Raw genomic sequence first — 22856 nt, forward strand, 5'->3', positions numbered from 1 at the left:
CCCTTTTACACGTGGTATGACCAAGAGCCCAAAAAACAAGACAGCCGTGAGAGAATTGTCCAGAGCCATTCACCAAGCTTTTAATGGGATCAGACTGGAGAGTTTTGTGTCAGAGTAAAGTTGTGAGTGTCCAGGTGATTTAGAAATCTCCACAGTCTCAGAAATAACTGATGCCTGGAATAAATTCCGACTTTCTGAAATGTATTAAATGTCCTTGATATATTTAAGCTCCTAAATTGCTTGAACCTCTTCCTGAACCTGCAGGATGTTACTAAATCTGCATCATTAATGAGAGGGGCATGACCTGGAGGACAGAACAGGCCAGGCTCTGACCTCCAGGACACTCACAGCAGAAATCAGGGCTTCCCCAGACAAGCCTGACATCCCTGAGGACACACAGGGCTGAGACATCCCAGGTTCACAGCACAGAGCAGCCAGGGTGGCCTTACCTCGGACAACTGTCCCCGGGTAGAGGCAGCGGTACTGCTGGCTCCAGTAGGCTGCAATCCTCGTGCCCTCGGGCAGGAACCGCACTGAAGGGGGTTTCACGTCGATGATCTGCTCAGGGCAAGAGGAAGGCAATTACTGACCACCCCGGCACCAGCACAGACCATTCCACCACACCTGGCATGGAGCAAAGCAGCTCTGGAGAAGGCAAGGGACAGCTTCCCTGCTAGGGAACAGCCTGCTGTGTGCTCACAGGAGGAAGGAAGGACCATCCCTGCTGGAATACAGGACTAGTGCCTGCTGCCAGCGGGGCAGCAAGCGCACCAAGGGGAGTTCTGCCCACACTGACCATGAGGGCAGGACCAGGACATCCCTGCAGCTGGAGGAAGAGAGAGCTTCCAGCTAGCCTCCCCCACCCCAGAACAGGCCATGGGCACTGAGGACAGGCAGTCTTTGGCCACACGTACCGCTTCCTGCAGGAGCTGCTCCAGGCAGTAAATGTGGGGACGGTTTCCCCTCTCGCCCTCCACCACCACCCGGTATCTGAAACACAAAGGCTGGGTCAGACACAGCACATGGGAGACACCACCCCCACCAGGTAACGCCTCCCTCTGATGGGAGAGGATGCAAGAGCACTTAGTGAGAGATAATTGGATTTCCCCCAGTGCTGATAAACCAGAGTGAACTCTCCTTCCCTCCCTGCCAGACACTGTCAGTCTCTAGGCAGTCAGCTCTACACAACCCCCAAACTGATCAGTGCAGCAGCTATGTCCCCATTTTCTGGCAGATCCCAGGTGGATATGGCAGCCCCTCAACTCACATGTCTGGTGAATGCACTGTCTTGACATGCCCAGCATAGAGCAATTTGTCATCCATGGGGATGAGGACACGCAGGCCATCCTTCAGCTCATCCTTGTCAATGATGCAGGAGCGGGGAGCTGTGAGGTGTTGGAGCAAGATGGGGATTAGAGAGCACCATACATGGGAAAGGAACAGTGAAGGGAGAAGGAAACTTCATATTCCCAGCATCACTGTCCCCTCTCTTGGTAACAATAACATACCAGTAAATGAAAATAGGGCAACTCAGAGACTGGGCTTCAACTAGGTATCACAGTGAGCCATGCTGATCAGGCTTAGTTTTTACTGAATTGACTGACAAAGTGGTATCTCCACCCCAAAGACTCATGGCTTTGGATGAGGAATGCGTGAAAGCAGCACAGTTGTCCTCTGAGCAACCCTGGGAAACCTGCCCAGCTCCCCTACCTATAAAATCCTGCCCTTACCTGGTGTGGGTGGCCTCTCAACCAGCATGCTCAGTGGGATGTTCTCATCCTCTGAGAAGCTGCTGTCTTGGTTGGGTTCAAAATCCTCCTCTGCTGCCATGCTCTCCATGAGCTTGCTGACAGCTCCTCCTTTCCCTCGGTTCTGCAGGACAGCAAGCAGCACATCAGCTGGATCACCACAGGAAACGGTCTGATCCCATCTCACCTCCCTCCAGCAAAAAATAACCTGAGGATATCAGGACAAACTTGTCTCTATCCTCAGGAATGTTCATCTCACAAACAATTAAGTGGGTGTACCCAGACTTTTTGCTGCCTTTATCCCTCCCAAGCATCAGCAGCAGCTGACTAAAAGCTATTCCTCACATGCTCCCTCTTGGAGGTTGGGAGAGATGCTCCCAACTGGATCTGCAGTTTTGCTCTGCATTTACCACAGTGTTCCTGAGCCTCTGCCTTCACTGAACAGGCACCAAGCTCTGTTCCTATTTCTTCTCCAGTCTCCATGACATGTTCCTTGCTGTTACATGCAGACCATAAGCATCACACAGAAATCATGTGAGAAGACAGCAATGTGTGTTATGAGATGCAGTGGAGCAGGAACCAGCTGTGACCCAGTGCTGAGCAAGGCTACTCCATCACCATCTCCTTGGTCCTTGCTGTCCATGCAAGCTTTCCTTCCACCCTGTGGCAGCCTTAGAGAAAATCCTGCCTGCTCACTGATTTGGGGGATGAAGGCAAATGAACAGCAGATGGTAGCAGCAGGTACTATCAGAGAGTCTTCTTTGGATTTTAGGCTTTTCAAACCAGCCCTCTGCCTGCAACACACCCCAGCAATAACTGCACCTCTGTTTTCCCTCCCTCACACTGCAACAGTCCAGGTGTTCTGCCAGCCACCCTCCAATCCAGCCAGACTAGAACCAGCCCCTCACCTCTTTTTTGACCTCCTTGGCTTTCACCTTAGCTTTGCTCTTCTTGGTGGAGCCCAGGGCACTTGCAAGGCTGACCCGAACATCAGAGGGGGAGCTGGGGATGCCAGGAGGAGACATGGATGAGGAGGAGGAGCAGCAGGGTGTTTCTTTACCCTTCTTCCTCTGCTAAAAATAAAAATAAAACACTTCCATCAGTAAAGAGAAGATTGGTAAAGATCTGGGTCCAAGGAAAGGGAAAAGGTGGAGGAAGGCAGGCTATTCACAGGTAGGATCATGTTCAGCCAGCAGTTAGTTCACTGCCCACATCACATCCTACATCTCTGCTTTCTGGCTTCACACATTTTGGGAAGAGCTTTTCATTACACTGGAGAGCAACTCCTGCCCATCAAATCTTCCTCCAAAGAGCACCAAGAAGATCCCAGTTGGCCTCATGTCACAACTAACTTGTCTTAACTCTCCCCATCAGTGCTCTTCCATAAGACTGCCATGAACTGAACTGGAGCCAGAGGGAGCCAAGCATTCAGTTTAGATGAAAAGCCAGTAACCCAGGGACCACTGTCACTCCCAGCCAGGGACAGATGTCAGAAGTCACCATGTAAAAGGGGAAGAGCCTTAAAGGCCAGTCTGGGTGCCACAAGTCAGCAAGAGGACAACCTCATGCACAGAGCGGGAGAGAGATTTCACAGGATCTGTTTTAATGCAGGATCGTCGACTCTGGCCACCCAAACAGAATGGATTTGGGACATGGAGGGTGACAGAAGTAACCAGTCCCATTCAAACACGGCTTTTAGCCCCTGCAAGTCTGACAGAGCCTCCGGGTGTACAAGGGGCTGACAGGGGTGACAAGGGACAACTGCTGAGACAGGACTCAACTCTCCTCTGCCTTAGTGGAGTTAATCATCCTCCCTTCACCCTCAGTTCCCAAGCGTCCCAACACCAATCTGGCCAGCACGTTCCTCACCTTACTTAGCTCCTTCCTCTCCTTCCCCTTGCTGCCTTCTTTTTTGGGGCTCATGGGGGCTCCCTTGCCACAGCGCCCAGTTTTGGAGACAGGGGTGGAGCTGGCAGGCGCCGTGGATGTCAGCATGGCCGAGGACGTGGTGGCGTCGTGGAGGAAGATCCGCTCGCTGCGGCGCCGGTTCCACAGGTCATCATCGCTGGCCTCCAGCCCAAACTCAAAGCTCAAGTCCTTAGGGGATTTAAATTTCTTCAGCTTGCGGCCTTTCTCAGAGCCCAGCTTGGCCTTGTCAGCGCTCCCAGATCCGGAGTCAAGGCTGCTGGGGGCCTGGCTCGGCGGGATGCTGCTGGGCTCTAGCGGCCCCTTCTTCCCGCGCAGCAGCCCTGAAGGAGATTTCTTCCTGATCTTGATCTCACTCTCCGAGTCAGTGTACTCGAACTCTGTCCCTAGGTGCAAAGGATTTAACCATCAGTCAAAGCCCTGGCTGAGCCAAGAGGGGACACATCCTCTTGGAAACTTCTGGGCTCCATGGAAGATGCTGTGTCTGTTCAACAGAGCTCTTGCTTGTTCCCCTTTCCAATCCCCTCAGACCTCCATTTCTGACCTATAAAACACTGTGGAAATTCCCTGGAAGTAAGCCTGCCCTGCTTCAAACCAGAGCCCAACAATTCAGGCAGTGTGGTTCAGTGTGTTCCCTGCCTCCATTTTCTCCCTTCTCCCACAAGCAAAACCCTGCAGGGAAGCTCTGAAGAGAAAAGATACTTTAACGTGCCCCTCCTCAAAAAGGAGCTGCTCAGCTGAAACCAAGCATAAACCCCACAAGCTGATCCCTTCTTCTCTCATGGTGGGAGCCCTCTCCAGTTTCACCTTTGTTTCAGGAGAACAATGTCTTTTAACAAATGGAATAAACCCAAATTTCAAGCTTATTTTTTCCCATTGGCTAACAGACACCACAGATCTTTTAACTGGCTCAAGGAGTCACCTTAAAGTCAAGAGAGGTAAAGGATCTTTTGTCTGTGGCAAATGGAATTCCCCTCACATTGGCCTCTGCTGAGCACCATGAGCACAGCAGTACCCAGAGGCCTGAAATACTGTAATAATGCCAAGATGTTCCCCACCTTCACTGTGTTCCCCTGAACCTGATAAAGGAAAGCAAGATCATGTTTCCAGGGGCAGAAGAGAAACTGAGGCAGCACCCAGCAACACGGGCAGGAGGTAGGCAAACAACTTTCACATGGGAAAATGAAAATGTACATGGCACAAGCAAGGAAAGCATCTTCTCTTGGTCCTTCTCTCAAAAAAAACTCGCTTTCCTGGGTAAATTCAGTCTGCAGGAAACTGCTCTCATCTTCTACCCAGTCCTCTTCCCCTGAGACAGCCCCAGCATGGAGAGAAAAAGAGCCAGCGTGTCAAAAACAAAGCTGGCAAAGCTCAAAATGAAAAACCCATTGGAAATTAAAACACTCCTTCTCCTCTCTCAGTACTGCATGAGGTAATTTCTAGATGCTTCCAGTTTCAAGGAGGGCAGATTACAAGACAATAAATTCTTAGCAAAGGCTGTTGGAACAAGTTGGCAAAAGCCTAATATAGCATGGAAACAGTGCTAAAACAAGCCAGGCTCCTGAGGAGACATCATTTTCCATTCTGAAGCATGCTATAAATTCCATTATCACTTAATAAATATTAATAGAGAATTTATAAATGGAACCCATATAGATCTGTCTGACCAGGAACAATGTCACCAATGGGCATTTGTGCAGCAGGGCATGGGGAGGGGAAGAAATTAAACTCCCAACACATTGAAAGTGAGACAGAGACAGGGCAGAAACCCAGATTCTGGCACTGCAATCACATGAGTAGAGGAAGGAATGTTTGTTTCAAGTCTTTCTGGCTGGCTTCTATAAGGAAGTTGATGGGATGGGCTGATGGAAAGCGCTTTTCTTCTGCTTGGGTGTCCGTGCTTCCCTTGGGTACCTAAAGATCAGCTGCATTTAGCTCATGCTTCCTTCCCTAAAATTTAACAGCACTTCAGTGCCTTCTGCACTCTGTCCAAGGGGATGCAGCATCCCACTGCTTGCCTTTGCAGCATGTCTTGTTGAGAATTTGCCAAGTAGGAAAAGAGGAAACTTCGACAAAGCCACAGCTGTCCCTAGGGAAGCCATGGCTGCAGCTGTTAACCTGCCATGTCCATGACTGGCTTTTGTTTCCCTATCAGCCACTTTCTCCACCTTCAGCATCAGGACCAAGCTGCCAAAGCAAAGAAAGGGCAGCTCAGTGTGTGGGTACACAACGTGCTCTCTTGCAGCACAGCTGGGACCTCCCAAACCGTCCACCTTGCCCCCGACAGCACCACCCCACACCAGGGATCTCACCCATCAGGCTCTGCCGCTCCTCCTTCTTCTTCGCCTTCTGCTTGGCCTCCAGCTGGATGATGGAAAGCGGAGGGGGAACGATGGGGCTGGGCATCGCGCTGGCAGCAAACCTGGCCAGAAGGCCCAGGCCACTCTCATCCAGGGCAGGTGACGACAGCCTGTCTGTGCCATCCGTGCCATAGTCCTCTGCTTCCTCCTCTTCCTCATCGTCATCATCGTCCTCCTCCTCCGAGCTGGAATCTGGCACGCAGAAAACAGGGAGCCCGTTACAAATCTCACGGAGTTGTGCGCCAGCCGCATTCCCAACCCGAACCGCAACTCCCCTGCTGCTCTGGGCCCACCGAAGTGGCACTGAGCCACCCAGGACTGGGCCACAAGACGCTGGCCATGGGCACACACGTGTCCTTGCAGCCATAGAGCCGGTGTCACCCTGCCTGCCACCACCCTGGAAGGACACAGCAATACAGGGTACGGCAAAGACGACCCACTCAGGGCAAGGGAGGGAAGAGCAGGGTGCTGGCAGATTTGAAAAGGATGCCAGGCACCCCTTCCCTACAGCTTTCAGGAGGAATTAAAAGCTTAATTCCTTTGAAAAACCCGACCTGGGAGCTGTGGGATTCCCCTCCCGCCCACCAACACTTCCTCCATAACAAAATCCATTAGTGTAATCAGAACCAGAGATCAGCATGGAAGGGGAATACCAGAAAGCAGCCTGTGCCTTGGCAGGAGGCAAGGGGAACACAGGGAGGAGAAGGGGCAGGAAGCAAAAATGCAAAGAGGGGGGGAGAAATAATAATTCGAAAGCAATGGATTTGGAATGCATAAGGGAGGAAAGTGTAGGCAGTGTTGGAGACAAGGAGCAGTGTTTGAACCCTCTGCCTCAGAACTCTCTCCATGCCTTTCATTTCCCTCTCTACAGCTCAGGATAGGGAAGCCCCGGCTCAGCGCAGGCAGGAAGAGCTGCCCACAGCCAAAATCTAATTCTGGCAAAGAAATCAGCCTCACTGCCTGCCTCAGCTGACACCTGCAGAGCAGTGGGTTGAGGGTTTCCTCTAGGGTGTGTACACAGCAGGTATTTTGGGGTAGATGCTCCGAGAGTGGCACCTCTCCCTCCCTACAGCGCTTCCCAAGAGTCTGTCAGCAGCTCAGAGGCAATTAATTTTAACAGCATCTCATCCAGTGAGTGCTGGTGAGCAAGCCACTTCACAAATGCACATATACCACACACACACACACACTTATACACACACATATATGAGCACACAGATCTATAAAAATATATTCATTTAACTACAAAAAGTGGGTCTGGAAAAGATATTTCATTTCTCTTGAAATTGAGGGCTTAAGTAGGATCATTGAGGCTGCTGGAAAATTTCCACCACTAGCAGGAGCCCTGTTCTGAGCCCACTCCCCAGCTCCTACCAGCCACTATCCTTGTGTCTGAAATCCAGCCAAATGAGAAACCAGATCCCTTCAAAATGAGCTAGAATGAACATGAAAATCCTTTTCTTTTCACATATGCCCTCAGGGATGGATAAAAACGTCCTCAACACTTGGTTGCTCAGAAAAAAAAAATACAATAACACAAGTGTTATTTTTCCATGATATTAGAAAGAACAGGAATATCAGAAAACAATGTTCTCATCCTTGTATTTTATCAACTGAGGTAACTGGCAGCTTTGTCTTTTTTTTTTTAACATGGATGGCTTATCTCTGTAGCATATATCTGATACTCAGAGAATGCTAATTTTTAACTGCATAAAAATTCCTTCCCCATTTCAGTTCCTCAGACTCGTTCCTTGTGATATAAAAATGCTACTAAACCTACAGTCCTGCAATCAATACCAAGAAATCCACAACTCTGTTCACTCCTTGCATAAAAACCACATGCAAAAAAAAATCCACAGCAAATTGGGATCAGATTCCTTCCCCTACCAGAAAACGGGTCACAACTGCTTTTTTTACATCACATTTTGCCAAATGAGAAAACAAATCCAGATGAACTTTATTCTGAGACGTGAAAACCACCTGCCTGAAAAGCAGCAAAACCTTGCCTGAGTTCAGTGACACCCTGTGGGATAGTGAGACCTCCATCCATCCTGTCTAGCTCCGAAATTCAGCAATTTCCAGCAAAAACAGGGGGGAAAAAAAGAAAAAAAATCAACCTGTACAGCCCCTCATGCCAGACCTGAGAGCTGGCTGAGCAGTGAGTGACTCAGTGAGCAGCTGGGGAGGAAATTGGGGTGGGGTGGGGAAAGTTTGCAGGAAAATCCATGACCAGTCCAGCCCCACTGGCTCAGCCACATGGACTGCCCAGCAGCACCATTCCTTCAGCACTTACACGCTGCATGTGCAAGGGCAGAAGGGTGCCCAGCAGCTCCAGTATTTCAGAGGCACTCAGGTAAAACAGATTTAAAAGCCAGGATGGCAGTGGCTGTTCCTCAGGCTACAGAAAATTCACAACACAATGAGGTGCCTGTGGTTATTCCAACCTCCTGCTCATACACGGTGTCACACTACGGATAGACAACTGAAGACAGTCCCTTGTCAGCATTTTTACCACAACACTTACATTTTTATCTGCAGGAGATACAATTTCCAGCCTGAAAATAACCCCATTTTAACACATTCACAGCACAGATCTATCCTCCTCCACCTCTCATGGCGAGGATAGATCTTGCTAACCCCACTCCACACGCACAACACAATCCCTGCTCCTCTTCTTTCTGATTTTCCAAGGGACAGAAAGTAACAAATGAAGCAAAAAGAAGACATTTGGGGCTCTGCTCCAAGCCCACATGCTTCTAAAGTAAGTCCCCAAACTTCTGGCCATGGTGGCAAATAAGCTGCTGGTGCTCTCTGTCCATCTGTACGGCTCCTTGGAGAGACTGCTGCCTGTATTTAATGGGAAGCAGAAATTTTATCCCTGCTGTACCAAAACTATGTGTGGGTTTAAAATTAACTATGCACAGATGCCTTTAAACAATTGAAGCCTCAATATTTTTTTTTTTGGTCCTGAAAAGGTGATTTTTAGCTAGCAAGGGGGAAAAGACATTTTTTTTTAAAATCATTTTTTCCTTCAATGGTAATTCTGTTAACACTGAGAGAGGGTAAAGAAAAAAATGCTCAAAGTTAAAAATATCTTTTCTAATTGACATTTTTAAGAGTATGTATATGTGTGTATATACCCACACACACAACCACACGTGTACATACACAACTCCACAGCCAAAACAAACAATACATTCATATTTAAATGCAACTGATGCCATAAATGGGAGCCAAAGATTATTTTAATTTTTACCTGCACTAAATTAAAACCCAAACCCAGTTAAGAATACTAAGTTTTCTCATTGCTTTTAACAGCTAAGCTGCCATGGTATTTTACTGTAGGAGAGCAGTAAATGAAGATTTGTTAATGATGAACAGAAATTGAGTAAGCAATTTGGTTTTTAGAGACTGATGTATGTAACAAGACGGGTTGAGGGGGGTGTGAAGAGGAAAGGCTGGGGAAGGGAGGGAGTAAAAACACACACTTAAAACAGTCATTTCACATTGTAAAAATAAATAGCATGATTTTCTCATAACACCAAGCAGGTCTACAGCATACAAAGCAGGCTAAGTACAGGCAGACTTTAGACAGCTACTGGGTCATTAACATCTGATTTCTGCAATCTGTCCAAATTCTGGAGGTTACTTATTTTTGAGTGTCCAATTTAAGACTGTACCTTTTTTTTTTTTTCTCATCATTGGAAGATTCTTCCCCTCCACGTGTTGTGCTGTTGACTCCAGAAGTGCTTATGGAAAATTTAAAAATATTACAACTATCACATAGGAATGTGCAGGGAACTGGTTACCCTTCATGGCTTTTTTATTTTTTTAACTAGGGTAAAATCATCCTCCAAGTCAGGAAAAAGAGAACAGAGAAGAAGGGACTAAATTCTTAACGAAAACAAAGTATGGAGGAGGAGGACTTATGGGTCTTTGGTTTCAGAAAGCTCAAGGAATTACCTATCCTGATGGGCTTTAGCCCACATTAGCAGTTTTCCCTCCAAGGTCACTTGATTAAAAACCACAAGCTTTGCCTCTTATCAGAATGGCAATGTGATGTTTGGTCTGTAAGAAAGCAGTGTCCCCCCTGATCTATGTCTAACCAGATGACAGAAAACAGGTCTTCCTGCAGCTAATCCCACCTCTGACAAAGATACTGTAGGGCCAGGCAATATCCCTGACGTGGGGACATTTCTGCACCATGGTCCCGAAACCTTTAAGGTTTGCATCTTGGACTCATCTGCAAATCCTTGCCCTGGCTGGGCCAAGGGGTTGTCCAAAAGTAGTTCTGCAAGCAGCAAAGCATTTCTGGAGTCCTCAGACACACACGTGCAAACCTTCCACGTGAGACTCTTCATGGACAGAGTAAAGCTGAAAGCTGACAGCAATCATTTTCAAAATTAAAATAACCAAGAGAATGCAAAGAGCTACGTGTCATTATTCATGGAGGCAACATCGAAACGTCTGAGGCTGACAGATGACATAAAGAAAAGTTATTTTGCCTACCTACATAACAATGGTCAAGGTTCAGGCTCATGGCTAGTGACCCTCGCTGAGAAGTGTCTGCCCTACAACCAGCCAACCACTTTGCTTCTTTAGTGCAGCGTGAGAGCAAATGCAAGAGACCGACACAGACATTCAAAGCATCATGGATAGGGGCAGGGGTGAAAGGGTTGTCAAGCAGCTGCAAGGAGAAAGCGAGCACTTCTAGAAAAGCTGAGGTTATTAATCGGTTTAGTATTCAGGGAAAGCCATCAGAAACCCTATTACCCAAATATCCCTTCAAGAAATGCTTCTGACAAAAAAAAAAAAAAAAAAAAAAAAATCATTTGCAGGAAAAAAACCCCCAAATTGTAACCAATAATCCCTTCCCGCCTCCCTCTCCGTACCCACCTCCCACCCCAGAGGGTTTTGCATCTTTGGTTTCCCCACCATTAAATGACACCCCAATGGGATTTACAATGCATTTCCCCACTTGTTCCAGATTCCCCAACCTCCTCCCATACCCTCTCCCCTCCCCAGATTTTATCCCATAAAACTGGGATTTTTTGTTTGTTTCTTCTAATAAAGCAGACAGGTTACTTGAAAAATAGACAAAGGGACAAGTTACCTCTCTGCTTACCTGGAGCAAAACCAAAAAGCAAACCCAAAACCCCCCTCAAGAACTTGGCACCTAAAAGGGATTGATATCCTCAAAATTTCCAACAGCAGCAAAACAAACAAAGAAAAGATGCAGGAAGGAACAAGGAAGGGAAGAATGGAAGTTAACGCAGACTCTTCATGGAAATGTGGCAATCTCAGCCTTACATAAAATTCCCACTGTCCCCACAACTTTTTGGGCTCTCTAAAGAACAATTTTTTTTTTTTTTTTTGACACATGTATTTCTCTTTTGGGTTTTCTTTGAAATGCATTGGTGGGTCCAGCCCAGAGCCACATCAAAACAAATCAACATTCTGTATCTTTCTGCCATATTTGAAAATTTTCTTTTCTTTTATTTTTTTAAGCTTTAATTATCTTTCTTTGGAGGTTGGGTTTGGAGGGAAGAAAAACCAAACAGGTGCACAGAGGAAATTAACATCAAAAAACTCAAGAGGGAAAAAAAAAAAAAAACCAACAAAAAAAACCCAACAAAACAAAAGCCAAACTATCCAGCCCTGGTTTTCAATTAACAACCCTGAGCAGTGTAAAACACTAAAAGGCTTTTGCTGGGCTACATCCAGCTCTGCCATGTAACTCAGATAACAACTGGGGATGCTCTTGCTTTGCATTCAGCCCAGCCGAGCTAGTTTCTTTCGGGAGCTGAGGGCTCATTAAAATGACCTTTCCCCATGATTATTATTTAATGAGTGCGCTCTAAAACAGAAACCCCTTGTGTCTCTGGAGGAAAAGTCTCAAGTAATCTCTTTTCCCACTGAAGTACTAATGACAGGCTGACAAAAAAAAAAAAAAAAGCTGCAAGAAAAAAATTGGGGTGAGGGTGAGGGAGGGAAACTGGAGAGTCAAATTTAATGCAGTAATTGCCACATCCTTGAGCACTGTGGGTTACGTCTGGGCATCTGAAAAAAAAAAACCTACCACCCAAAAAGAGACACAAAATATATTTATATTTTAAAAAATTAAAAAGAAAAATTTCTGGCTGTTAAATACACCCTGCACCCTCCTGCAGCAGCAACAAGGAGTCAGTGCCTCCATGTTTTATGTGCCTGCCTAGAGAGAGTCTATCAGCAAACAAACTAAGATAAAACTAAAAATGGGTGAACAAAAAAAAAAATTAACTTAAAGGGGTTGGGGGGAAAGGGGGAAGCCTAGGCTTTATCTGGACAAAGGCAGCAGCGATATTTGAATAATAGAGAGTACCCCAAACTAGGTTAATTCCAGTTCTACTGATGGGGAGTGGGAGCAGGAGGGGGATGCAGAGCAGGATGGAGTGAAGCAGCAACCTAATCTCCTGATAAGAGACACAGCAAGAGAGACAAGGTACACAGGTTTAGTTAAAAATGAACTCGGTATGTTTAATAAAGCTTGGTAAACCAAATCGCAGTACAAACATCAAGTCACACGGCCACACAACAGTACCCCGGTAATAAAAAAAAAAAAAAAAAGAATAAAAAAAAGGGAGAAAAAAAATAGGGGGGAATAAAAGAAAAAGGAGAAAAGGAAGAAAAAAAGGGGGGTAAGAAACAGGAGGGGAAAAAGAAAAAGGTGGGGAAAATAATAAAGGAGGGAAAAAACAGGGAAAAGGAGGAAAGTAATTTTAAAAGCTCCTTTCAAACTTCAACAAGGCTCATGCCAAAATAAAATAATAATAATTAAAATAATAATAATAATAGTAATAATAATAATAAAATGGTGGTGGTGGTAGGAAGGAAGGAAGTGAGGTTAAAACTGAAGGGAGGAAGGGAACAGGAAAGCAGGGAGAGGCAGACACTAAAACCCAGTCGATATAAAAGCTCTAAAAGAGCCAGCCAGTAAAAATATCACAACGATACAGATACAAAAAGGATAAAAAATAACCGTTGGGGTGATAAAGCAGGCTACGCTGCCAAGGACAAAGATGGCCGCCCTGGCTGCGACCATCAAAATGGCTGACCCCGGCCCGCCAGGCCCCTCAGCACCACCCCGCTCCCACACGGCCGCGGCACGGGGTGCGTTTGGGGGGTGCGTTTGCTATAAATTAATAACCTTGATCGAACGAGTCCTCCGAGGAGTCGCTGAAGGAAGATCCCGCCTCGGCCTCCCTCAGCAGCAGGCAGAAGGGCTGCTTCCGCCCCGCCGCCGCCTTCGGCCTCAGCGGCCGCCCGGCCACCGCCGCACTGCGTGGGGCCGCCCTGGGGCCGCCGGCCGCCCGGCCGCCCTTCCTGGCCGTCGAGCTGTACAGGCCAGGTGGCCGTGGCTTGGCAGCGGACGGGGGCTGCGCTGGCCACTCGTCCCTCAGGGATCCCTCCTCCTCCTCCTCCGAGTCCGTATCTGTGGTCAAAGCGGGTGGGAAGAGCGTTACATCACTGAATGGGGGTCTGGGGATTTTGGTGCCACCACTGTCCACCCCTGCCCAGGTGCTCCATCATAAGCCTTGAGCTCAACAAACACAGAAATTCACATTTCCTTCTTTCCATCACAAATGGACATTCTCCACCTCCTTGTCCTCCCTTAAGATCCAAGGAGGGTTTTTAGCTTGGCAGCAGAAAAATGAAGCAAACATTTCCACTATGAAAATGTCCACTGAAGGCACAGCACTGTCAACAACTGGACCATCAACCCGAATTTGTCTTGGCTATGGTGATATTCAACACTCTTGACCTGAATCTCCTTTTCTACGTGAACCAGCCCTTGCAGAGGGTTTTCAACACGTGTGGTTGGAACAAGCCCAGCTGCCAAGAAGGCAGGATGTCTAACTCCAAATGTGACTCCAAGCATGCTGCCCCAGATGCTCCACAGCATACGCCGCAAAGGAGCAGGGACCAAGCCGCTCCTTGGTCTGTGAAGCATGGCTTTACAAAGCTGCTAATCCTTGTGGGTGGTGAGAATTTATCCAGCCATCCCCTCTGGCATTCGATGAGAGGGAAAAAAAGCATATGGTACCCCTGGATGCAACAGAAGTGGGTGTAAATTGTCACCTCCCCGTTTGTGGACATGCCCTCAGGTCCACAACATTACAGACATTGTGGCATCACTCCCCAACTCCACTGCACTGGGTTCTGGAGAGGAAGACACGAAGAATGGCAAGTTTAGGAAGCTCAAAGCCCAAATACGCAAATTATTTTGGACACCTGACTTTTCTTAAAATCTGTGGGAATAAGATGCTCAGTTCGCCCTTTGGATCTATGCCCAAAGTTTTCAGGACTCCAGGAAGAAAATCCTGAGGTCAGAAAGCAGAAGGACTTGGCGACAGTCCCGCTTCTCCTTCTCCACATGAGCGGCCCAGCAATCATAGGAGGTGCTGCCATATGCTCGACCTGCCTCCCCAAATTCACCATGCCTGAGTGACCAAATGACAGGCTGAGGCCCTTCCCCTGAACCTGCACACAGCTGAAAAACCAAAGCTGAGGTGTCTCCTCAGTCGCAACAATCCTGAGCTGAGACCTGGGTGACAAAGGGGAACATTCCTACACCAGGAGACTCACTGGACAGTGGTGAGATAGAAGCTCTCTTAGTTCTGGGAGGGAGTTTTTGCTCATGAAACCACAGTGCCAAGTGTGAAGGCACTGTAAAAGCTCCCTCTGCCATGAGCCAACAGCCCATCCTTTCTCTTCCCATTAGCTCCAGAGCCCACAGTTCAGGAGACACGTGTCTGCTCTTGAAGAACAGAACTGCTGGGTAGTATGTAGAACACAATAAGCCAAAGGCTGTGTTCAAGTCCAGTGGACACAATGACTCCTATTTTGCCATATAAATGGCTGATTTCATGCCAAACATTTGTTCCATTGGAGAGTCACTAGCTCATCTTCCCCATTAGTGAAATTTCTAAACTAGTGTTGCACCAAGAGATATATTTGTTATGCACACAAACACCCCATAAAGGTTTTAACATGGCTTTAAATAGCTGCAAGCAAAGGGAAAGATGCGTGTGCAAGTGAGCTGAGACCATTACACAATGGTCTCAGACCATAAACTCTGCCCCAATGTCTGCCTGAACTGTTAAAGACTCTCCTATGCTTGGTTCTACTGTTTTCCCAGCATTGTCAGCAATTCAGATTTTTCCTTCTGTAACAGGGGTCAGTTGCTGGAACCTTCACCTCGGGCACACTCTGGGTTCTGTAGTAACAATCACCACACTGATGGAGTGGGGACAAAGGCTGATGAGACCGATGGGAAGGCTCAGCACAGCCAGCCAGGAAGCAAGCCATGACACTGAAGGGCAGGAGGATGCTCAGAAACATCAGTGTCCTAAAGACAAGCCCACTGAACTCAACAAGGACTTCAACAGTCAACTACTCCTAGAGAAGAGGCTCCACCTGCTCATCTGACAGGTAGGAGAGTGTCTACTCCCACCAAAAGCAAGAACATGGGTCAATTTCTTTAAGTGTTGTCCCCACTGACGATGAATACAACACAGGTCAGGAAGAGACACACTGATCGTGGCTTCCTCTGGGACAGCAAGATGGGCAGACAGCCCATGCTGACCCCAAAGATGCAGCAGCAGTCACTGGGACGAGGAGGTCACTTTTCATTCATGAGCAAAACCAGACCCATCTGCAAGACCCCTTTCAATAGGCCAGAAACTCCCACCACAAGCCCTCCTACAGACAGAAGAGATAAAAAAAGACGTTACTTACTATAGGAGTAGCTGCTAACTTCAGATATTGCTGGTGAATGGGAAACCTTGAGCTGATTTTTGACTTTCAACCCCACCTCCATCTTCTTCATTTTGGCAGTCACTTTGTTTTTACCTTCCTTGGCAGTTTTCAGTGACAGGCCCAGGTTCTTGGCCAGGCTCTTCTCCTCCTTGCTTGGCAGAGCCTCATGGGCTGAGAGGTATCTGCTACCACCTCCACTGGTTTTGAGCTTTCCCCCAGAGCTCTCAGCAAACTTGAAGGGGGATTTGAGCTTGTCTTGTTTGGTGAGAGACAAGGCCTTGTCAAGCTTGCTGGCCAGCTGCTCCTGATCCGATGGCACCTTCTTCTTTTTGAGCTTTAACTGCCGAGGTGAAAGGAAGAGACAAGGTGAACACAGAGCAGATATCATGGGAGACCTGAGGGATTTTACTAGCCCTCCAAACTGTCTTATGCATGTAGTTAATAAAGCCTCAAGGTGATAGCCCACAGTTGCCAAAACCCACCATGGTTGTAGGGAAGAAGAAGAGGAAGATGTCAGCAAACAGTACAGTTTTACTCTTACTGAGCACTACAAAATTGCAAGATTAACTTAGAAAACTTGAACGTTTTTCCAAAAGAAATATGTTCATAGAACAACATACTTTGGAGTTCTTTTTTCTCTACAGTACCTGGTTTTTAGGGTATGTTTGGGTTGGTTTTACAAGCTTTTCTCTAAATCACAAGGATTAAAAATCTTCTTTACCCAAGAGCCAGCCAAATAAATTCGGATTTCCACATAATCAACCAGCTCCAGAGGCTGGGATGCCAAAAAACCCCAAATACCTCTCAGCATGAGCATCAGCACCACTGCACTACAGCCAGAGCTGTTACAACCTTTCCAGCATTTTCTCGCTTCTTGAAAAAAGCAAATATATTTTACATGTGCTACAGCTAGATAACAGCAGCTCAAACTCAGTACTTTGCCTGCATGCATTTTGGATTTCATCAGCAGCTTAAAGCTCCAGTAAGTATCCTATTGCTTCAACAGGAGCAGAAAACCCAACATTTGAAATAGCAAGGCTGAGCTCCCATTCCTCCTTGCTTCAGGAGGTCCATTCCCCTGTGCTCCCTCAATAGACAAAGGGGTAAGACAAGCCCTGCTCTGGACTCAGGGCCAGTGCAGCACTGAATGCTCTGGCTGGCTCCAAGGCACTTGACGCTGCTGCCTTCCGAGGAGGTTCAACCTCTGTAAGCCAACATTAGCCCCTCCACTGCCCACAATCCTCTCTTGAGGAGCATCTAAACCCATGTGAACTAAAAGCAGACATTGAAAGATCAGGAGTCCAAGCCAACACCAGCAAAGCAGGAAAGAGACGGGCTTTTGGCCCCTGGCTCCATGCTCCCCACGAGGGCACTGACCTCATTTGAGAAGCTGGGAGCTGCATCATGCTCTTCCCAGCTTGGGTTCTTCCCTTTTATCTTGCCACTGCTGCTCTCCACATCCTCGTCCTCCTCTGGGAGGGCCCCTTTGTGCCTCTTCTTCATGCCCTCACCAGTCTCAGAGTCTTCAGAGAGCAACAAGGACTTGCTCAGTCTGCAAGCCAAGCACAGGATGGGTCAAGGTGGGGGGGGCTTTCCTCCCTGTGATCCCCACCAAGCTCAAAAGTGAGGTTAAATCCCCCCAGACAGTGGGGATCCTCAGCAGGAGCCAAGTGAAGTGACAGCAGTTTAGACAAGGTTTTCCACCAAACTGGAGAGCCTAAGAGCCCCCTCGTGCACACTCTTGGCCACCAGGACAGGTGAGGGTGCCTGAAATCAGAGACCTGCAAGATGGTCTCTAAAAGGAAGTGCTTGGTGTTTTGGTAACAGCCACCAAAAAGTGCCTCATTTGGTACAGAGCAGCAACAGGAAGGACTGACAGCTGAGGTGGCCCTTAAGGTCTTTTCCCACTTCTACTTCCATGGACTCTGCAGGTGCAGAGAGAGACTCCTGAGGCCCAGGGAGGTGCCTCACTGCCCAGACACTTGCTTTGGTATGAGCAGGATGTGGCAAGGAAGTGCCACTTGAGGTGAGAGGGAGGGACAAAGGCACTGCAAGGACTGCCTCACTCCAGACTCCAAGTCGGGCCCCTTGTGAAAGGCATTTGTGATCTACGTCTGGACTTGCTTTGGGATTTGGGGGTAAAGGAGAGGGTAAATAAATAAGAAACTAAAATAAAAAATAAAGTAGGTGAGACTATAAGCACATCTTTCCCAGCTCCCCAGCCATCTCCAGTAACTATCTGATGGATGATCACTCAACACCTCAAGATTCCTACCAAGCTTCCATTTCAAGCTCTCATATGCTGCCTCCTTCACCCTAAGCCTGCTGGTCAGACCACTACCACACAGCCTCCTCAGCTTCCAGGCATTTACCCTCCCTCTATCCTCTCTGGTGACCTGCACAAACAGCTAAATCAACACCTCAGGCCCTGGATGCTGGCTGAGGGTGCACCTCCATCTCCCAGAGCAGCCTGCTCCAGCATCCCTGTGATCCAGGGACATGCACACGCAACACGGTCACGCACCCACACATGCACAACTCCAGCTGCCTCTGGATGCCTCCAGCCTGCCCAGCCACACAAACATGAAGAGCAAAACACGGAGCCACCAAGAGGACAGATTTTCAGAAGCGTTGGTCAGTGGGAGCTGGGCACCTGAATCTGATTTGCAGTCTTGAAAAGGACATTTGCAGAAATACGGAGCACACAGGGAGGCAGCTTGGAAATGCCTTCCCTTTGGAGAGCCCATCTACGGTAGGGTAGATAGTGGTGAGATCCAAACAAGAGCAGTTGCACTTGCAAAAGAGAAAAAAGCAGAGTAAAGGATAATCCAGATGCTTGAAAGAGAGATGTCAGGTAAAACCAACTCCCACTGATTCAGGGAAGAGAGAGGAAGACAGAAGAAACACAGCAGAAAGGTCCTGCAAAGTAGATAAAATGGAATAGCCCTGTCCTTCCCAGTTTTGACATTAACATCCCCGCAATTGGCTCTACAGCACCTGACTGCACCATCTGCTCTCCTGAAAGCACACGAGGACACATTCCCCAACTACAAAACCTCACCTACAGCTCCCTGCCAGCCACATCACCTCACAGCTGCTCAACTCCACCTGTCCTACCTGCACCCAACACCAGACAGGTGCTCCAGCTGCGGGGAGGGAGGACACTGGCACTGCATTCCCACGGCAAGGACACACTCACGTTAACGGCACGCGCTGCCACCGCTGCGGCCAGCCTGCCAACACAACGAGCCCCCGCTGCATCCGAGATGCTGTCCCCAAGTCAGACCCTGGCGCAGTGACCCTGCCATGTTCCCGTCTTCCCCAAATTCCAGCCTTACTTTCCACTCTTGCTGTCACTCTTCCCTCTCTCCTTAATGGGTGACAGAGCGCTTGATCCAAGTTTCCTCTTCCTGGGCCTTCCAGGGCCTCTTCTCGCCAAGCTTCTACTTTTCTCGTCATGCTTTTCCCTTTAAAAAAACCATACGCTTCACTGTTAACCAAGGCAACAAAAAAAAAAACCAAAAAAAAAAAAAAAAACCAAAAACAAAAGGCAAAGGGAAAAAAAAAAGCAAAAGCAAATTTTGCAACTGAAAGGCAAAACAAACAGGGAAAAAAAAAATAAAGAAAACAAATCCAAAAAGAAGAAAAAGGGAAAATAATTAAAAGAAAGCAAGCAAGAACGGGAGCCAACCCAGAACCTTCGCCTGCCACCAAACTGCTAAACTGAGCTGCTGAAGCCAAGGTTGTCTCTAACACAGTCTCCCAGCTGCAGTCACCAGTTACCAGGCTGTCGTGTCACATAGCCTAGGAGTGTGCTGTGCAAAGCTCTGGTGGGATGTACCAGGAGGAGAGGAGAGGAGAGGAGGCAGGGAGGGATGGAGGGCAGTTTTTTCTCCTGGGCCGAGAGGCAGTGGAAATGCCCAGCTGGAAAAAACCAAGACTTGGGTGAGCAGCCTGTGACTTACTCGGAGTCCCTGCGGCGCTGCAGCTTCACCAGCTCCCGCTGCTTCTCCTTGTAGCGCCGCTGCAGCTCGGCCAGCCTCATCCTGTAGTCCAGCTCCATCGCATCCATGTTCTCGATGGCCGATTTGATGGAGTACATCTGGGGTGGGGAGGCAACAACAGAGTGTCAGGGCACGTCCAGGGGGGCCACACTGGGTGCCCTGGCAATGGCCAAAGTGTGCAGCCTGGCAGAAAGCCCTTTGTGCTGAGAGGGGAGCAGACACCAGCACAGCCTCAGAGTGGTACTCAAGAAAACCAGCAAAGCAAAGACGTTCTGTGGCACAGGATGGCATCAGCTCTGAGGGACTGCAACCCTGGAAGAGAACCTGCAGGATAAGATGCTCTTTACCTTGTTTAAAAAGACAGATCAAAATACACCCTATCTTGGAATACTTACTTGCTCTGTACAAAATAATTTATCAGCCTCTTCCACAGGGAAGGGCCAAAAATTAAAAATAAACAAGGAAAAACCCTGCTGCCAATATTTTTATTTATCCTCTGACCAAAACAGTAACACACGGGTTCCTCTGGTTTCACATTAAAACACCACTTCCAGGGGCTGACGAGGGTCCTGCTGAACTTCGAGTAACAAACAAGGGAAGAACCTAAACTGCAGCCCACTGATTCCTGTGCAGCTAGGAATGTGACATGAAGGAACAACCAGCTCGTTCTGCTGAATGCAGAGGGGCAGCACGAGCCAGCATGAGCCCCCAGACTGGGGCTGGGACAGTGAGTTGTGTGAGTGGGTGCACTGGGGCTTTCCAGGCTCAGCCACACTAAGAGCTACTTACTGGTTCATCTTTCTTCTGCATCCAGCTGTACTTTTTGTTGGGATTCAGCTCTCGAGGCAGACGGATGGTTTTCAGACTTTCCATAAAGGGGGTGGAAAGCACTTCCATGAGCATGTGGGTGCTGGCAGCCAGCAAACTCTCCAGCGTTGGCCGGACAGGGAAACTCTCTGGACCTGCTGAGAAGGACAGAAAAAAAAGCTACAGAAGATCACATTCCAAGACTGCTTCTCCAACAGGCACAAGGAGGGGCTGATGGCCCCTCCTCGACCATGGCTGCTCAAGGAGCCCCCCAGCCATCCTTGGCCCCCACTTGAGATCTCCTGTTGTACTCAGCCATGGTGTAACTGGCAGTTCCCATCACTTCTCACCTCAGGAAGTTACTGGAAGGTGAGATTCTTTTCAGGACCAGCCAAGCTCTTGGAAAGCATCATCTGGAGCTACTGGGGCCTCTGGTGCCAAACCCCAACAGACTGTGGACTCAGTGCCTGCCAGAAGGGTGTTACCCTGGCAGCTCTCAGCAACTGGGGCTCCGTTTCCGCTACGCATACCACAAACTGTCTAGACATGGCGAGGGCCTTTGGAAGGGAGAGCAGTACAAAAGCCACACGTAGCTCAGCCTGCTGCAACAAAAACTCTGCTCCAACCCCATCTGAAGTACCAGCCACTCCTGCAACTCAGAGCAATGCTCTCCTTGCTGCCTGGCTGAGGCTGCAAGAGATCCCACCTGTGACTCTGCTCGTCTGCCCACATGGAGAGCACAGGGACCATAAGCTGGGAGACCCAGCATGGTCTGAAGTTGACCAGACTCCCCACTCACAACTTACTTTGCATTTCTTGCTTCCGTTTCTCCAGCTCCATCTCTGCAATTTCACTCAGCAAAGTGATCCCTTGCAGGAAGGAGTGCTCCAGGGTCTGGTCAGTTAACACCTCCACTTTCATCTGGGGTGGAGTGACAGTGGTGGTAGTCAACAAGGAACAAGCCTGAGGCATTTCTGTAGCAGCCACCAATGCATTCATCCCAGCCAGTGGGTCACCCGGCTTGATGTCCAGATCTGGGATTTGGCAAGTGATTGCCTCTTCTGTGTAGGAAGGGATCTCTGGCCCCTGCTCCCCCTCCTCAGGAGGCAGGCTGGGAAACTCCCTCGCCCGGGGCACATCAGCGCTCTGCAGATCCATGGCCACAGAGGCCTCCTCCCGCTGGGGCGTCAAGTCCATCTCCGGGGGCTCGCTCTCCGCATGCACGAGCAAACCGTCATAGTCCATGTGCATGGAGCAGGTTTCTGCTCCACTCCCGCTCTCTGCCTCAGCCTCTGCTTCTGCAGGACAGGCCACAACCTGGTAAGGAGGTGGGCAGCTCTGAAGGTCTTCCTGGTCCTGCTCCATAGCACCCAGGGCTTCGCCTTGGTGCAACAGGAGATTGCAATTGTCCACGTTCTGCACTGGGACGGCTGCAGAGGTGGTGATGTTCAGAGTCCCCATGTCCTGCTCACAGATGCTTTCTTGGCTTTCCTCCATCTGCACCTCTGATTTCACCCTCTCTTCCAAGGATTCCTCTTCTGCTGCTGCTTGGATGGGCTCTAGGATTTTGGACGGAGACAGGTGGATGGGCTTGACCTCTGAGGAAAGGTCCATGTGCTCAGAGCCTTCAGCAGGCAGCGGGATGTCAGGAGCCAGGCCATCCGCATCAGATGCTGCGGGGGGCTGAAGGAGGTAGGGATAGTGTCTTCCAAAGGAGGGAGGAAGGGACTGGAATGGGTATCCAGGGGGGATTTCTGCAAAACATCAGAAGGGACAGACTGTGTAATGGCTGGGTCTCCAAAGCACCTTCTCTCTCACTAAGGCATAGAGCTGGTTCCCTTTGCTTCCATCACCTCTGGTCTCTTCCTTTCTCAAGCAATAGCTGCTTTAGGCATTTCTCTCCTGACCAAGCTGCCACATGCAGCACCCCAGAGGTCCCTTCTCCACCTTTCCAGCACTTTCATGCAACTGGAGAGAGATCTGCCTCCTGCATCCTCTCCCACTGGGACTCCAGCCCTGGAAGAACCAACCCAGGCTCGGCCCAAGGGAAGAAGAGAGCCTACAGCCCCAGGCACCCAGACATCAATCTCAGTCCATCACACCAGCCCTGCTCTTCTTTTCCCCTCCCCTGCCTTTTTAGAGGAGCTATGTGGCTTTCCCTAGGGGAAGGGACAGAAGCAGGAAAAGAGCCGAGGAGAAAAAGGGAGGCAGGC

At 48.8% G+C, this 22856-nt stretch overlaps 1 protein-coding gene across 1 annotated transcript in view; it reads right to left on the reverse strand.

The window, feature by feature from the left end:
- Window positions 1–22856, reverse strand: part of TNRC18 (trinucleotide repeat containing 18) — a 54337-nt gene that overhangs the window by 6361 nt on the left and 25120 nt on the right. Inside the window, 14 exon segments of the mRNA XM_053991554.1 lie at window positions 450–558; window positions 915–990; window positions 1268–1385; window positions 1731–1872; window positions 2657–2821; window positions 3618–4060; window positions 5987–6226; window positions 13221–13505; window positions 15812–16172; window positions 17210–17384; window positions 19171–19299; window positions 19798–19934; window positions 20626–20801; window positions 21450–22397. Coding sequence (XP_053847529.1) covers window positions 450–558; window positions 915–990; window positions 1268–1385; window positions 1731–1872; window positions 2657–2821; window positions 3618–4060; window positions 5987–6226; window positions 13221–13505; window positions 15812–16172; window positions 17210–17384; window positions 19171–19299; window positions 19798–19934; window positions 20626–20801; window positions 21450–22397 — 3504 coding nt within the window.

The sequence above is a fragment of the Vidua macroura genome, chromosome 16, assembly GCF_024509145.1.
Source record: "Vidua macroura isolate BioBank_ID:100142 chromosome 16, ASM2450914v1, whole genome shotgun sequence".
Taxonomy (NCBI): Eukaryota; Metazoa; Chordata; class Aves; order Passeriformes; family Viduidae; genus Vidua; species Vidua macroura.